The sequence below is a fragment of the Pseudorasbora parva genome, chromosome 13, assembly GCF_024679245.1.
Source record: "Pseudorasbora parva isolate DD20220531a chromosome 13, ASM2467924v1, whole genome shotgun sequence".
In the NCBI taxonomy this organism is placed as follows: domain Eukaryota; kingdom Metazoa; phylum Chordata; class Actinopteri; order Cypriniformes; family Gobionidae; genus Pseudorasbora; species Pseudorasbora parva.
Window position 1 is genome coordinate 1,360,047 of NC_090184.1, and position 17,500 is coordinate 1,377,546.

A 17,500-nucleotide genomic window follows, 5' to 3' on the forward strand; every position below is an offset into this window, starting at 1 on the left:
AATGAGTGTGAGTGAGTGTGAGAGTGAGTGAGTGATTGTGTGAGTGAGTGAGTGTGTGAGTGAGTGAGTGTGTGAGTGAGAGTGTGAGTGAGTGAGTGATTGTGTAAGTGAGTCAGTGAGTGACTGTGTGAATGATTGTGTGAGTGAGTGTGTGAGTGATTGTGTGAGTGAGTGAGTGTGTGAGTGAGAGTGTGAGTGAGTGAGTGATTGTGTAAGTGAGTCAGTGAGTGACTGTGTGAATGATTGTGTGAGTGAGTGTGTAAGTGTGTGTGAGAGAGTGTGAGTGTGTGAGTGAGTGAGTGAGAGTGTGAGTGAGTGTGTGAGTGAGTGTGAGTGAATGAGTGTGTGAGTGAGTGAGTGAGTGTGAGTGAATGAGTGTGAGTGAGTGAGTGATTGTGTGAGTGAGTGAGTGAGTGAGTGAGTGTGTGAGTGAGTGAGTGAGTGAGTGAGTGAGTGAGAGTGAGTGAGTGATTGTGTGAGTGAGTGAGTGAGTGAGTGTGTGAGTGAGTGAGTGATTGTGTGAGTGAGTAAGTGATTGTGTGAGTGAGTGAGTGAGCGAGTGTGTGATTGAGTGAGTGATTGTGTGAGTGAGTAAGTGATTGTGTGAGTGAGTGAGAGAGTGTGTGAGTGTGAGAGTGCGAGTGAGTGAGTGATTGTGTGAGTGAGTGAGTGTGTGAGTGAGTGAGTGTGTGTGTGAGTGAGTGTGATTGAGTGTGTGAGTGATTGTGTGAGTGTATGAGTGATTGAGTGTGTGAGTGAGTGAGTAAGTGAGTGAGTGTGAGGGAGTGAGTGAGTGAGTGTGTGTGTGAATGAGTGTGTGAGTGTGTGAGTGAGTGTGTGAGTGATTGTGTGAGTGAATGAGTGAGTGAGTGTGTGAGTGTGTGAGTGAGTGTGTGAGTGATTGTGTGAGTGAATGAGTGAGTGAGTGTGTAAGTGAGTGTGAGTGAATGTGTGAGTGAGTGATTGTGTGAGTGAGTGTATGAGTGAGTGAGTGTGTGAGTGATTGTGTGAGTAAGTGAGTGAGTGAGTGATTGTGCGAGTAAGTGAGTGAGTGAGTGTGAGTGAGTGTGTGAGTGAGTGTGAGTGAGTGTGTGAGTGAGTGTGAGTGAGTGTGTGAGTGTGTTAGTGTGTGAGTGAGTGAGTGAGTGAGTGATTGTGTGAGTGTGAGGGAGTGTGTGAGTGTGAAAGTGTGTGAGTGTGAGTGAGTGTGAGAGTGTGTGAGTGTGAGAGTGCGAGTGAGTGAGTGATTGTGTGAGTGAGTGAGTGAGTGAGTGTGAGAGTGTGTGAGTGAGTGAGTGTGTGTGTGAGTGAGTGTGAGTGTATGAGTGTGAGTGAGTGTGAGTGAGTGAGTGAGTGAGTGTGAGTGAGTGTGATTGAGTGTGTGAGTGATTGTGTGAGTGTATGAGTGATTGAGTGTGTGAGTGAGTGAGTAAGTGAGTGAGTGTGCGAGTGAGTGAGTGTGAGAGTGTGAGTGAGCGTGTGTGAGAGTGTGAGTGAGTGTAAGAGTGTGAGTGAGTGTGTGAGTGAGAGAGTGAGTGTGAGTGTGTGTGTGAGTGAGTGTGTGAGTGAGAGAGTGAGTGAGTGTGTGTGTGTGTGTGAGTGAGTGAGTGAGTGTGAGTGTGTGTGTATGTGTGAGTGAGTGAGTGAGTGTGTGAGTGTGTGAGTGAGTGAGTGTGTGTGAGTGTGAGTGAATGAGTGAGTAAGTGTGTGTGAGTGAGTGAGTGTGAGTGTGTGTGTGTGTTAGTGTGTGTGAGTGAGTGAGTGAGTGTGAGTGTGTTAGTGTGTGAGTGAGTGAGTGAGTGAGTGAGTGATTGTGTGAGTGTGAGGGAGTGTGTGAGTGTGAAAGTGTGTGAGTGTGAGTGAGTGTGAGAGTGTGTGAGTGTGCGAGTGCGAGTGAGTGAGTGATTGTGTGAGTGAGTGAGTGAGTGTGAGAGTGTGTGAGTGAGTGAGTGTGTGTGTGAGTGAGTGTGAGTGTATGAGTGTGAGTGAGTGTGAGTGAGTGAGTGAGTGAGTGTGAGTGAGTGTGATTGAGTGTGTGAGTGATTATGTGAGTGTGTGAGTGATTGAGTGTGTGAGTGAGTGAGTAAGTGAGTGAGTGTGCGAGTGAGTGAGTGTGAGAGTGTGAGTGAGCGTGTGTGAGAGTGTGAGTGAGTGTAAGAGTGTGAGTGAGTGTGAGTGATTGTGTGAGTGTGTGAGTGATTGAGTGTGTGAGTGAGTAAGTGAGTGAGTGTGCGAGTGAGTGAGTGTGAGAGTGTGAGTGAGCGTGTGTGAGAGTGTGAGTGAGTGTAAGAGTGTGAGTGAGTGTGAGTGAGTGTGTGAGTGAGAGAGTGAGTGTGTGTGTGTGAGTGAGTGTGAGTGTGTGTGAATGAGTGAGTAAGTGTGTGTGAGTGAGTGAGTGTGAGTGTGTGTGTGTGTTAGTGTGTGTGAGTGAGTGAGTGAGTGAGTGAGTGAGTGATTGAGTGAGTGTGAGTGAGTGAGTGAGTGAGTGAGTGTGAGTGAGTGTGTGAGTGAGAGAGTGATTTTTAGTGAGTGAGTGAGTGAGTGTGTGTGAGTGAGTGAGTAAGTGTGAGTGAGTGAGTGTGAGTGAGTGCGTGTGTGTTAGTGTGTGTGAGTGAGTGAGTGAGTGTGTGTGTGTGTTAGTGTGTGTGAGTGAGTGTGTGAGTGAGTGAGTGTATGAGTGTATGAGTGAGTGAGTGAGTGTGAGTGAGTGAGTGTGAGTGAGTGTGAGTGAGTGTGAGTGTGTTAGTGTGTGTGAGTGAGTGAGTGTTAGTGTGTGTGAGTGAGTGAGTGTGTGAGTATGTGAGTGAGTAAGTAAGTGAGTGTGTAAGTGAGTGTGTTAGTCTGTGTGTGTGTGTGAGTGAGTGTGTGAGTGAGTGTGTGAGTGAGAGTGATTTTTAGTGAGTGAGTGAGTGAGTGTGTTAGTGAGTGAGTGAGTGAGTGAGTGTGTGTGTGTGTGAGTGAGTGTGTGAGTGAGTGAGTGATTGTGTGAGTGAGTGAGTGAGCGAGTGTGTGAGTGAGTGAGTGATTGTGTGAGTGAGTGAGTGATTGTGTGAGTGAGTGAGAGTGTGTGAATGAGTGTGTGAGTGTGTGAGTGAGTGTGTGAGTGAGTGAGTGTGAGTGAATGAGTGTGAGTGAGTGTGTGAGTGAGTGTGTGAGTGATTGTGTGAGTGAATGAGTGAGTGAGTGTGTGAGTGTGTAAGTGAGTGTGAGTGAATGTGTGAGTGAGTGATTGTGTGAGTGAGTGTATGAGTGAGTGAGTGTGTGAGTGATTGTGTGAGTAAGTGAGTGAGTGAGTGAGTGTGTGAGTGATTGTGCGAGTAAGTGAGTGAGTGAGTGAGTGTGAGTGAGTGTGTGAGTGAGTGAGTGTGAGTGAGTGTGAGTGAGTGTGAGAGTGTGAGTGAGTGAGTGTGTGAGTGTGAGTGTGTTAGTGTGTGAGTGAGTGAGTGAGTGAGTGATTGTGTGAGTGTGAGTGTGAAAGTGTGTGAGTGTGAGTGAGTGTGAGAGTGTGTGAGTGCGAGTGAGTGAGTGATTGTGTGAGTGAGTGAGTGAGTGTGAGAGTGTGTGAGTGAGTGAGTGTGTGAGTGAGTGTGAGTGAGTGTGTGAGTGAGTGTGAGTGTATGAGTGTGAGTGAGTGTGAGTGAGTGTGAGTGAGTGTGAGTGTGTGAGTGAGTGTGATTGAGTGTGTGAGTGTGTGAGTGAGGGAGTGTGTGAGTGAGTGAGTAAGTGAGTGAGTGTGCGAGTGAGTGAGTGTGAGAGTGTGAGTGAGCGTGTGTGAGAGTGTGAGTGAGTGTAAGAGTGTGAGTGAGTGTGAGTGAGTGAGTGTGTGAGTGAGAGAGTGAGTGAGTGTGTGTGTGTGAGTGAGTGAGTGTGAGTGTGTGTGTGAGTGAGTGTGTGAGTGTGTGAGTGAGAGAGTGAGTGAGTGTGTGTGTGTGAGTGAGTGAGTGTGAGTGTGTGTGTGTGTGTGTGTGAGTGAGTGAGTGAGTGTGTGAGTGAGTGAGTGTGTGAGTGTGAGTGAATGAGTGAGTAAGTGTGTGTGAGTGAGTGAGTGTGAGTGTGTTAGTGTGTGTGAGTGAGTGAGTGAGTGAGTGAGTGAGTGAGTGAGTGTGTGAGTGATTGAGTGAGTGTGAGTGAGTGTGAGTGAGTGTGTGAGTGAGAGAGTGATTTTTAGTGAGTGAGTGAGTAAGTGTGAGTGAGTGAGTGTGAGTGAGTGCGTGTGTGTTAGTGTGTGTGAGTGAGTGAGTGAGTGTGTGTGTGTTAGTGTGTGTGAGTGAGTGAGTGTATAAGTGAGTGAGTGAGTGTGAGTGAGTGAGTGTGAGTGAGTGTGAGTGAGTTAGTGTGAGTGAGTTAGTGTGTGTGAGTGAGTGAGTGTGTTAGTGTGTGTGAGTGAGTGTGTGAGTGTGTGAGTGAGTAAGTAAGTGAGTGTGTTAGTCTGTGTGTGTGAGTGAGTGTGTGAGTGAGTGTGTGAGTGAGTGTGTGAGTGAGAGTGATTTTTAGTGAGTGAGTGAGTGAGTGTGTTAGTGTGTGTGTGTGTGTGTGTGTGTGTGTGTGTGTGTGTGAGTGAGTGTGTGAGTGAGTGTGTGAGTGAGTGTGTGAGTGAGTGTGTGAGTGAGTGTGAGTGAGTGTTTGAGTGAGTGTTTGAGTGAGTGAGTGAGTGTGTGAGTGAGTGTGTGAGTGAGTGAGTGAGTGAGTGTGTTAGTGTGTGTGAGTGAGTGAGTGTTTGTGAGTGAGTGAGTGTGTGAGTGAGTGTGTGAGTGAGTGTTTGAGTGAGTGAGTGAGTGTGTGAGTGAGTGTGTTAGTCTGTGTGTGTGAGTGAGTGTGTGTGTGAGTGAGTGTGAGTTAATGAGTGTGTGAGTGAGTGTGTGAGTGAGTGAGTGTGAAAAAGTGTGTGAGTGAGTGAAGAAGCTGGATCATTATAACAACACGCTTCAAAAGATTGAACACACCGTTGATCAGGGCCAGTTCTGGAGCATGTGGAACAGGTTAAATTCAACAAAGCCACAAGAACCAGCCATACAAGATGGTCAGATTTGGAAAGATTATTTTGAGAACATCTATACCCATCAAACTGACCCTTTAAATAATCCCAACCAATTAAAAATCCTTGAAAAATTAAACGCTCTTGAGTCATGCATCAAAAACAACCAAAATCCCCTAGATTATCCAATAACCCAAGAGGAACTTAGTGTAAAACTGAAATCCCTCAAATCGAATAAATCCTGTGGCCCCGACAACATAAAAAATGAGATGCTTAAACACAGCTCTCCTGAACTTCAGAACGCTCTGCTTAAAGTTTTCAACCTGATTCTGAGTTCAGGGGTTTTTCCAGAGGTCTGGAATACAGGGCTCATCTCTCCCATCTTTAAAAGTGGAGACAAAACAGATCCTAATAACTACAGAGGAATCTGTGTAACCAGCAATTTGGGAAAAGTATTTTGTTCTATAATCAACTCCCGGATTTCAGCCTTCTTAAAGCAGCACAAGGTCATCAGCAAATCTCAAATTGGCTTTCTCCCCAAACATCGAACCACTGATCATATTCACACACTACACACATTACTAAACCAACATGTACACCAAAAGAAGGAAGGAAAAATATTTGCTTGCTTCGTCGATTTCAGGAAGGCTTTTGATTCCATTTGGCATAAAGGATTGTTTTATAAAATCATTCAAAGTGGTATTGGGGGAAAAACATATGACTTGATAAAAAACATGTATAACGAAAATAAATGTGCAGTAAAAATTGGTCAACAAAGAACAGAATATTTTTCCCAACAGCGAGGGGTCAGACAGGGCTGCTGCCTCAGCCCAACTCTATTTAACATTTATATTAATGAATTGGCAGATCTAATGGACCAATCAGAGAGTCCAGGACTTCAACTGTTTGACACAGAAGTCAAATATTTACTGTATGCAGACGACTTACTAATTCTGTCTAAAACACCAGAAGGCCTCCAGAAAAACCTCGACATCTTAACTAAATACTGCCAGGACTGGTCCTTAGAAGTCAACTCCCAAAAAACTAAGATCATGATTTTTCAGAGGAAAACCCAGAAATCTGGAACATAAACATATATTTACTGTAAACAACAGCACAATTCAACACACTTTACATTATAATTATCTTGGTCTGGTTCTAACACCCACTGGAAACTTTAAATTAGCAATTAAAACATTAATTGCAAAAGCCCGCAGAGCCCTGCACGCTATACGAATGAAATGATTTAAAATAGACATCCCCATTAGAATCTGGACACAGATATTCGATAGCGTCATCCTGCCCATTGCACTGTACGGAAGTGAGGTCTGGGGCCCAGCGAGTAACTTCAGCCATAAGGTCTGGGACAAACACCCTGTAGAAGGCCTACATGTAGAGTTCTGTCGAAACATCCTCCACGTCCACAGAAACACACCGAACAACGCATGCAGGCCGGAGCTGGGCCGACTGCCCCTTAATCTGACCATTAAAAAAAGAGCCTTGAAGTTCTGGATCCACCTACACTCAAGCTCTAAAGATGATCTTCAGTTTAAACCCCTACAAACCCAGAACAGTAATCTCTGTGTAATGGTGTCAGAACTGATGAACAAAGCGTATACCACTGCTCCTGTAAAATCTGCAGAAATCAAAGAAATCATGAAAAACGAGAGAGAGGCGTATATGCAGCATTGGAAACATCAAACCAAAGAGCAAAGCCGTCTCCAATGTTATCTGGGACTAAACAGAGAGTACAGTCTGGCTAACTATCTCATCTCAGTCAGAAACACAACACACAGAGCGTTATTAACCAAGTACAGGCTGAGTGACCACACGCTGGCCATAGAAAGAGGGCGGCATAAGAAGACATGGCTGCCCACAGAAGAGCGTATCTGTAGAGAGTGTAGATCAGGAGCAGTGGAGACAGAGGCACACTTCCTCCTCCACTGTGATAAATACACCGCCCTAAGAGACTCACTGGATGGGCAAATACAACACATTATCCCTGACTTCCAGTCACTACACCATCACGAAAAACTGAAGGTCTTACTCGGTGAAGGACCTGCTTCCACTTATATAGCACAGCATATCTATAAATGCCACAAATTGAGATGTACTGAGTGAACACATCCTGATTAATAATATATATATTGCTTATTATCTGTATATATAAATATAAATGTGAATATGTTTGATGTGTGTTTCTGTTTTGCTTTATGAAATGCTTTGGCAATATGTACCCATGTATGTCATGCCAATAAAGCACAATTGAATTGAATTGAATTGAATTGATTGAGTGTGTGTGTTAGTGTGTGTGTGTGAGTGAGTGAGTGAGTGAGTGAGTGAGTGAGTGAGTGAGTGAGTGAGTGAGTGAGTGTTAGTGTGTGTAAGTGAGTGTGTTAGTGTGTGTGAGTGAGTGAGTGAGTGAGTGTGTGTGAGTGAGTGTGTGTGTGAGTGAGTGTGTGTGTGAGTGAGTGAGTGAGTGAGTGAGTGAGTGAGTGAGTGAGTGAGTGAGTGAGTGAGTGAGTGAGTGAGTGAGTGAGTGTTAGTGTGTGTAAGTGAGTGTGTTAGTGTGTGTGAGTGAGTGAGTGAGTGAGTGTGTGTGAGTGAGTGTGTGTGTGAGTGAGTGTGTGTGTGAGTGAGTGAGTGAGTGAGTGAGTGAGTGAGTGAGTGAGTGAGTGAGTGAGTGAGTGTGTGTATAAACTCACCCTCACATGCGACGCTGTGCTGGCAGGGTGAGAACAGCACCAGCAGAGCGAGCTCGGAGCAGATGAGGCATTCGCTGGGGCCCGTCGCACTCGGCATGGCCAGGTTGGTCATGGTGTTGGGTGTAGTGTGAACCCGCCTGAGACTGCTGCTGCTGGAGCCCGTGCCACACGTGACGGCCTGAAGCCTGAATACACACACACACACACACATACACACACACACACACACACACGGTCAAAATCACATGCGATGGCTCAGTAAACAGCTCCATGAGCACACGAGACACACCTGTGCTTCTCTGCGAAGCTCCTGATGAGGGTCTGTACGCTGCTGTCTGTCACCAGGTCCAGCGGGCTTTTGCCTTTATGGTTGGCATAATTAATATCGGCCCCTTCCTGCGCCAGGAAGCAAGCGATAGCAGCGCCGACGTTCAGCTCCGTGTTTCCCATCAGCCCTGAGCTACACAACTACAGCCAGAACGAAGGAATAAACACGTTTCATTGTTCATGCTGCTAGGAGTGACAAACGTATTTAAATGCTTTAGTAAATATAAAATTGTGTTGTTTGACAAAAAAATTAAGTTGTGCCATATAAGCATGCAATGTTTCCTGAAACTGAACAGAACAACATCTGAAACAGCGGCATGCTGTATGAATGCATTATTTACTTATAATCATTAATAGCATTAAAAGTTAGCTAATTTAATATTTTTATTTTAAACTAATTAAATTTAAAAAAAATATTAAACAACACTGTCCTAACCAGATGCAATGTGATAAGATTCCAAGGACAAGCAATTTGTCTGTCCACACACTGCGCTCAACCAAATCAATCAAAACTCTCAGCCAATCAGAAGAGCGTGTGGCCAATCAGAAGAGCGTGTGGGCGGAGTCTCTCTGCAGGAGTACTGCACTCGCAACCAAACACATTTGGGGGAACAGTAACAAAGGTTTTGCTATGGTACCGAAACTGAAGTTAGACTGGTTGTCAGTGGGTGCGTTCACATGCACACCAGTAAACCGCGTTTAAATCACTTTATTTATAAACCGGGTTATTTCCTTTAGTGACGTCTATAATAATAATGTCCGTATCTGACTCTGAGTATCCCTCATGTTCCGTCAGTTGTGATGTTAATAAAGCGAGAGCTGGAGATTTACGGCTCATATTATCCCTCATGATGCAGCGTTCTGACTGAACCTCTTCTGCTTCTGCTGACTGAGATGAGAACACATCTTTATAATGCTCTGGCTCTTAAAGGAGTCTGGGTTTGTGATATATGTCCTTATTTCATGATAAACGCTAGCTCTGTTTAAATCTGCTGTAAGTGTGCGTTTGTGTCCCCTATCACACATACGCTCTTCAATAAGCCGACAGAAAGCGGGTTAATGCGTTATCATGCAGCGCGGAATCAGGGTAAGAGTTAAAAAACTCCCTGTGTCGACCGGTTTATGCTCACACCGTTTATGACCTTACTCTGATAAAGAAAATGGGTTACCACGGTTACAGGACCATGATCATTGGCGGATTATTAGGCATAATCAGCTTAAAGACAGCATGAAATCAAATTTTACAATTCGTATTTATATATGTAATATTGTAGTGTTTACTATAAATGATTTATCTGTGCACTTCATTAATTCATTTATTTTTATTTACCCTTATAATCTTTAATTAAATATATTAACCTCCCCTCGAAACGACTTCTCTTCTTCATGTGCTATTGCGCTTGTTTCTCCCGCCTCTCAGACACCAGTCGCTGAGGGCATTCAAATCTGCCTCCATTTTGTTAGCAACGCCCAACTTCCAACCATCCAATCAGTTCCCGAAGGACGAAATCAAGCCTTGCCCTACATTTTTTCTAATTTCAGAGTCCATTTCATTCGGATATACGTCATAATAAGGAGAAAAAGACGATCTCAACTTCCATTTCATGGCGACTTTAAGAAAGTGCATGTAGCACTTTAGTCTCCTGAAGCAGATACTGTAGTAATGTAAACTGCAGTTCCTCCACTGGCCACTAGAGCGGCTCCTGAAGCCGATACTGTAGTAATGTAAACTGCAGTTCCTCCTCTGGCCACTAGAGCGGCTCCAGAAGCCGATACTGTAGTAATGTAAGCTGCAGTTCCTCCACTGGCCACTAGAGCGGCTCCAGAAGCCGATACTGTAGTAATGTAAACTGCAGTTCCTCCACTGGCCACTAGAGCGGCTCCTGAAGCCGATACTGTAGTAATGTAAACTGCAGTTCCTCCACTGGCCACTAGAGCGGCTCCAGAAGCCGATACTGTAGTAATGTAAACTGCAGTTCCTCGTCTGGCCACTAGAGCGGCTCCAGAAGCCGATACTGTAGTAATGTAAACTGTAATTCCTCCACTGGCCACTAGAGCGGCTCCTGAAGCCGATACTGTAGTAATGTAAACTGCAGTTCCTCGTCTGGCCACTAGAGCGGCTCCAGAAGCCGATACTGTAGTAATGTAAACTGCAGTTCCTCGTCTGGCCACTAGAGCGGCTCCTGAAGCCGATACTGTAGTAATGTAAACTGCAGTTCCTCGTCTGGCCACTAGAGCGGCTCCAGAAGCCGATACTGTAGTAATGTAAACTGCAGTTCCTCCACTGGCCACTAGAGCGGCTCCTGAAGCCGATACTGTAGTAATGTAAACTGCAGTTCCTCCACTGGCCACTAGAGCGGCTCCAGAAGCCGATACTGTAGTAATGTAAACTGCAGTTCCTCCACTGGCCACTAGAGCGGCTCCAGAAGCCGATACTGTAGTAATGTAAACTGCAGTTCCTCGTCTGGCCACTAGAGCGGCTCCAGAAGCCGATACTGTAGTAATGTAAACTGCAGTTCCTCCACTGGCCACTAGAGCGGCTCCTGAAGCCGATACTGTAGTAATGTAAACTGCAGTTCCTCCACTGGCCACTAGAGCGGCTCCTGAAGCCGATACTGTAGTAATGTAAACTGCAGTTCCTCCACTGGCCACTAGAGCGGCTCCAGAAGCCGATACTGTAGTAATGTAAACTGCAGTTCCTCATCTGGCCACTAGAGCGGCTCCAGAAGCCGATACTGTAGTAATGTAAACTACAGTTCCTCCACTGGCCACTAGAGCGGCTCCAGAAGCCGATACTGTAGTAATGTAAACTGCAGTTCCTCATCTGGCCACTAGAGCGGCTCCAGAAGCCGATACTGTAGTAATGTAAACTGCAGTTCCTCGTCTGGCCACTAGAGCGGCTCCAGAAGCCGATACTGTAGTAATGTAAACTGCAGTTCCTCCTCTGGCCACTAGAGCGGCTCCAGAAGCCGATACTCTGGTAATATAAACTGCAGTTCCTCCTCTGGCCACTAGAGCGGCTCCTGAAGCCGATACTGTGGTAATATAAACTGCAGTTCCTCCTCTGGCCACTAGAGCGGCTCCAGAAGGAGCAGAATCTCATTGAGCTCATGTTAAAATGCCCAACTTTACAGCAGAATAAAACACATTTACAGTCTGAGACAAATTGTGGTTTTGCCTATATGGCTAATTTTGACCTTCATGACGACTGTGAGGGGGTGAATTTTTTAATAACTAATTCGTTTATATTATATAAAGCCTTAAAGTTCTGCATAATTAAGGGCGTGGTTACTTTGAGTGACAGGTGTATAGCCATTTATCTGCTGTCTATAGTCATTGTGTCACCTAAGCTCCGCCCACATCCCGCCTCTTTGCCCATTGTCTGTTATCCGGGAGTGACTCGCGATGACTCGCTCACAAGATGGCGACGGCTCGCCTCTACTTTACGCTTCAGAACGGCTCATCGGAATCCTATGGGTGACGTTACGGACACTACGGACATATTTATTACAGTCTATGATGTAGACGCACTCAGTGTGTGTGTGTGTGTGTGTGTGTGTGTGTGTGTGTGTGTGTGGTGATCTTACCCTTGTGTACAGCGCGGCGCCCTCGCCCTCTCCGCTGCTCATGAGGTTAGCCAGCTGCTGTCGGCTGAGGGCCGTGTGCATGGCCGTATCTCCGTCCTCATCCTCAGCATTAACATCGGCTCCCTCCGCCACCAGAAGAGCCACCAGAGCCGTATGCCCCTGAGTCACCGCCAGCTGCAGCGCCGTCTGGTTACGGTTATTGCGGATGTTGATGTCACAGCGACCCTTCAAACGACAGATACGCTCAGAAGATGGACATAACCAATCAGCTACTCTCTTACCGAAAGGTAAGTTCACTCAGAAATGTAAATAGTGTGATTAATTCCTCCTGTGGTTGGCCAGCCGTCAGACCTCCGCTCATCTTCACACACAGATGAAGATATTAGTGTTGAAATCCGATGGCTCAGAAAGGCCTTCATTGACACCAATGTCATTTCCTCTCTCAAGACCCATAAAGGCACTAAAGACGTCGTTACAAAGCCCATCTCAGAATAGTGTTAGTGTGTAAAAAAAACTAAATAGCGACTTATATAGTGATGGCCGATTTCAGAACAAAGCTTCGAACCGTTATGAGTCAGTGAACCGATTCATGATTCGAACCGTTATGAGTCAGTGAATCGATTCATGATTCGAACCGTTATGAGTCAGTGAATCGATTCATGATTCGGATCTCGAGTCAAACTGCTGAAATCACCATAGACAGTAAAATAAATGGTTTGTTGTAAATTATTCGTTGTTTAAATATTTTCTCCCGTTGCTTTTGGCTCACTATGGGCTTCTCTCCATTCTTGACTTTATCAGACTTCATGTCTCCACGTCCCCCCGACTGTCTCATAGACAGTAAAGATTGCCTGCGAGCGTCTCCTCAGGTCTATACGGTATTTTCTCAACTGTGCGACAGAGTCGCGTTGGTTATGACGCAATCGTTAGCCTATTTTTACAAAAACAGCTTCTGCGGGGCGATAGTGTAAGATACAAGGTAATGGAGCCTTTTATGCATTGTCGTGTTTCTTTAGAAATAAACAATGGACAAATGGAGTCTTTAAACGTCTCAGATGTAAAGTTATTCACTGTCAAAGTGAAGCTAAAATGAATGGGAGTCAATGGGATGCTCACAGCAGGTGATGGTTTGGTTAGCAATGGCCGCCCCTAGGGGTGGAACGCTTTCCGAGCGCTAGATTACCCGCTTGGAAATCATGTGACTTTGGCGATCCGAATCATGAATCAATACGCTGATTCATATAACGGTTCAAAGCTTTGTTTTGAAATCGGCCCATTCATTATGAATGAAGCGATGATGGTCTGTATGAGCAGACGTAAACAATAACTCTGCACACTGCTCCCAAAAATGTATTAAACAGACAACGTTTCGACCCAAGGGGTCTTCGTCAGGCAAGCAACAAGCACAAACAGGAATCATTTATATCTGTGTGAACAATCACACCTGACCTCATTAGTGAACCAATTATCCAATCATCCAGTGGGGTCAAAAGAAAAAAAGAAATAGATTTAATAACAATACAAAAAAAGTATAATACAACTCAATATAAAAATCAAAAAACATAAACATACTAATATACACACACATATTCACAAAAGAGGTTTCAAGGTCTGTATGAACAGGTCACTGAATCACTTTCTCAAACGATCCGTTCAGAAACAAAACCTCACTGTATGTTGCTAAAAACATTCTGCTCCGGGATTGTTGGTGAAACAGGCGATATATTTAGTGTAAAATATGATTCTGCTAATTGTGTTACCGTAATTGTAAACCGTTTGTTCGTCAATGAACAAGAGCATTTCTTTTTAACAAAGAAAACCTTTTTCAGGGATCATTTATTCGGATTCCCACTCTGTTTTTAGCTGTAATTTCCCCGGACATTTTCAATTTTACAGCGGCAAGAATAAAAGACAAGGATCACGGCAAATATAGCTCTCGAAGTCTTTAATATGCGTACAGTTTATTGCCATTAACTATAAAATCCGTTTTAAACATGAGCTCTTAATCACACATTATGACTACGGAAGCATACACAGGTTATCTTGCTATTCTGACTTTTTGAGTTATAAAGTCAAAATTATGAGATATAAACAGTTTCCTTTTTTATTTCTATTTTTAAGTCAAGTCCTTTCTCATCAGAATTGAACTTTATAACGCAAGAAACAATTCTGAATTCACAATTCTGACTTTATAACACAATAGCTAGTTTATATTATAATTATGTAAACTTGCAATTCACCTTTTTATGATTCATTCAGTGGCAGAAACAAGCTCCCATAGTTTATTACCATGGCTTAAAGTATGATTAAGAGTTCATATTAAAAACTGATTTACAGTTATGACAAACTGTTCTCGTTACTAGTCTCAAATAACTCAAAATGAAGAGAGTTTTTGCTTAAAATAAGATAAATAATCTGCCAATGGGGTGAGAAAAATAATCTTAATTCAAACAGAAAACAAGATTATTTTTCTCACCCCATTGGCAGATTATTTATCTTATTTTAAGCAAAAACTCTCTTCATTTTGAGTTATTTTCCCCCAAACAAGACAATTACTTTCGCTTGTCTAGTAAATACTTCTTGATTTAAGAATTTTTAGATATTTAGACTAGAAACAAGACAAAAATACTGAGTAGGAAGAGCATTCGTTGCAGTGTGCATACTTTGCAGGATGAAACATTAAACTTTTTTCAGATTGCAAATGTGTTATAGCAAGCAAAGGGTGTGTTTCCTTTACAATCCCGTCAGCTGTCGATCACTTCAGCCGTGGAGTCGTGCTGTGTTAAACTCATCTATAATCATCTCTTATTGGCCTTATATCACATCAAAATGACTAGTTTGCAAGTCACTGAATTGTTGTGGTGCATTGTGGGATAGAATATCAACGTCCTCTATGGTTTTGGACACCACTACAAATGGCTGTCCCCTTAAATAATGCCCTATTCAAGGGTATGGGGCGATTTCAGGACTCCAGCCCCTGTTTTAAACCTTCATGAGTGTGTGAACCGTACAGAGCCACCAGATGGCAGCAAGCTCAGCTCATCCACTACTGCATTACACACACACACACACACACTAAAGAGAGAGAGGGCTATGACTCTTAACGCTTATACAGGGGTCCTTACAGGTTTCTTCAAGGTAAATTCAAGACTTTTTAAGACTATTTATATAAAAAATGAATACCTATTTCACATCCCTACTAGCAAAGAGAAACTAAATCCTTGAACTTGTGTTCATTTATTTTTTAAATGTGGAATGGGTAAAAGATAAGCCAATGTTAAGTTGTTCTTTAACATTAGCTACTTTCTTTGATTTCAATCAGAGCTCCAGCATTAAAGCCTCTCTGACGGATCTGAAACTGGAGCGCTAATCTTTCACAAATATCATGAACTGCAGGATTTCCTCAACCGATAAGAAACATCGCACTGCAAAAAATGCTCTTCTTAATTATCATTTCTCACATCTAAAAATTCTTAAAACAAGAAGTATTTAGTAATAAAAAAATAATCTTAATTCAAACAGAAAACAAGATTATTTTTCTCACCCCATTGGCAGATTATTTATCTTATTTTCAGCAAAAACTCTCTTCATTTAGAGTTATTTTTCCCAAAACAAGACGATTACTTTTGCTTGTCTAGTAAATGTTTCTTAATGTAAGAATTTTTAGATATTTTGACTAGAAACAAGACAAAAATACTGAGTGAGGAACACATTTTTTGCAGTGTATTAACATTACCATTTTTCATAACTCCATGTAGGATGTTTCTGTATATAAATATAAGCACTGTGGCAGTAGAAAGGCAATATTTAGAAAATCTACTCTTGTACTCAAGTACTGATAAAAACAAATACTTCAGTACTTTTACTAGTACTTTAGCAAGGGGTGTCTGTACTTTTACTCAGGTAATGAAGCTGTGTACTCTGCCTGCAGGTCCTCAGTTTTCTGGTATAGCAAACGTATGAATTATTTTAAGAGCTAATGTGATATGTTGAGGAGATTAAGAGCTAATCTGACCTCTTTGAGGAGAACCTCAGCCACGTCCCGGTGGTTGTTCAGCGAGGCCAGATGCAGAGCGGAGAAGCCATCTTCCTTCTTCACATCAGCCAGCTGTCGCGCCCGAGCCAAGATCATCTCCGTCGCTCTGGAGGCGCACACACACACACACACACACACACACACACACACAGTCAAGGAAAGAATCCAGAGCTTTCGGGACTCGCTCAAGGGATCGGACAAGCTCAGACGTCTTTATTCTTAAATCTGACACCGGGAACACTGGATCTTCTATCAGTCTGTCAGAGTAAAACGTCTGTTCAACTTATTCTACAAACCCGAACCGAACAGTCGATTCTAATGAGAGTGAGTTGATATTTCTATAGTTACACTGCGCTAAACACACACTGCAAAAATGCTCTTCTTCCTCAGTCATTCTGTCTTGTTTCCAGTCTAAATATCTAACAATTCTTAAATCAAGATGCATTTACTAGATCAATAAAATGACATTTTTTGGGAAAAATAATCTAAATGAAGTGAATTTTTGCTTCAAACAGGCCAAATGATCTGCCAATGGGGTGAGAGAAATAATCTTATTTCTGATTGGGACGGAAACAAGAAACAAGATTTCAATCAGAAATAAGATTATTTCTCTCACCCCATTGGCAGATCATTTTGCCTGTTTTAAGCAAAAACTCTCTTCATTTTGATTTGATTTTCAACAAAACAAGAAAAAATATCTTATGTGGTTTTACTGATCTAGTAAATGCATCTTGATTTAAGAATTGTTAGATATTTAGACTGGAAACAAGACAAGATGACTGAGTAAGAAGAGCATTTTTGCAGTGTGATAGAAATAAAGTGCAACCTGATTTTATTATAAGATAGAACTGTTATTAAAAACAAAGTACACATTATATTATTGGTATAAGCGTTTGCCGTGTGGTTGATGTCCAGCGTTCAGCAGAATAGCGGAGAAGAAATAAATAATCATGTTTCGTCTCAAAGTTGCGTTGGACTTCCCATCTCTCCGTTTCCCATGATCGTAGAGTTAGTTTCTGGATTAAATATGGAGGCTATCGGATCCGTGTTTTGCGTGCGTTCGGACAATCATAAGCGTACACATGATGTTTTATAAACAAAGTTCGGGAGGAACACGTTCAAATTGCCTCTCCAATCACGTATGAGTACAGGAAAGTATTCACAGCGCTCCACTTTTTCCACATTTTGTTGTGTTACAGCCTTATTCCAAAACAGATTCAATTCATCATTTTCCTCATAATTCTACAAGTAATACCCCATAATCAGGGCCGGCGCTCCGCACACGCACATCACGCACTGCGCGTAGGGCACCAAGTGCTTGGGGGGGCACCAAAAAATCTGGGTCGTGAAAAAATCATGACAATAGGCTACTAGTATAAATGACAAATAAAATATTTCTAAAAGCATGTTAATATACAAAAGCAATACAAAAGTAATATAGGCCTAGACCAAATTAGTCGAGAAAAAGGTGAATCTCTGTGCCAGTCTCCCTCTGGTGCCCCCCCCCCCCTTCCCCACCTCCCAGTGGTCTGTTCGATTATGCCTCAATCAATGTCAAATTTGGCAGACACCGACCTCAGACATGGCCTCGAAAAGGCACCAAGAGTCGGGGGCGGAAAAAAGAAAAAAGAAGAGACAGCGGGATGATGCTCGCGGGTCGCTTGCAGGTAAGACAATAGCCACGTTTACATGCACGTTTTTGAAGTAAAAAGTGCTGGGACAAACGCTGTTAATATGAGAGGGTGTTGCCAAGCTGTCTGTGGCATTATGCCAACATTATCTTAATAACTTCTAACGAAATAAAAAGTTTACCCCTCAGAAAAATTAACTTTCCTCTCAACATTATAACCTGGTGTGAGCGCGCCGCGGC

At 43.2% G+C, this 17,500-nt stretch overlaps 1 protein-coding gene across 3 annotated transcripts in view; it reads right to left on the reverse strand.

Annotated features, from left to right (window-relative positions):
* Positions 1 to 17,500, reverse strand: part of mib2 (MIB E3 ubiquitin protein ligase 2) — a 119,616-nt gene that overhangs the window by 4,512 nt on the left and 97,604 nt on the right. For all 3 annotated transcript variants that reach the window (XM_067412899.1, XM_067412900.1, XM_067412898.1), the window contains exons 14-17: positions 15,610 to 15,736; positions 11,595 to 11,819; positions 7,970 to 8,148; positions 7,681 to 7,865 (exon numbers count right to left, since the gene is read on the reverse strand). In XM_067412899.1, the coding sequence (XP_067269000.1) occupies positions 7,681 to 7,865; positions 7,970 to 8,148; positions 11,595 to 11,819; positions 15,610 to 15,736 (716 nt within the window). The remainder of the gene's footprint in view (positions 1 to 7,680; positions 7,866 to 7,969; positions 8,149 to 11,594; positions 11,820 to 15,609; positions 15,737 to 17,500) is intronic.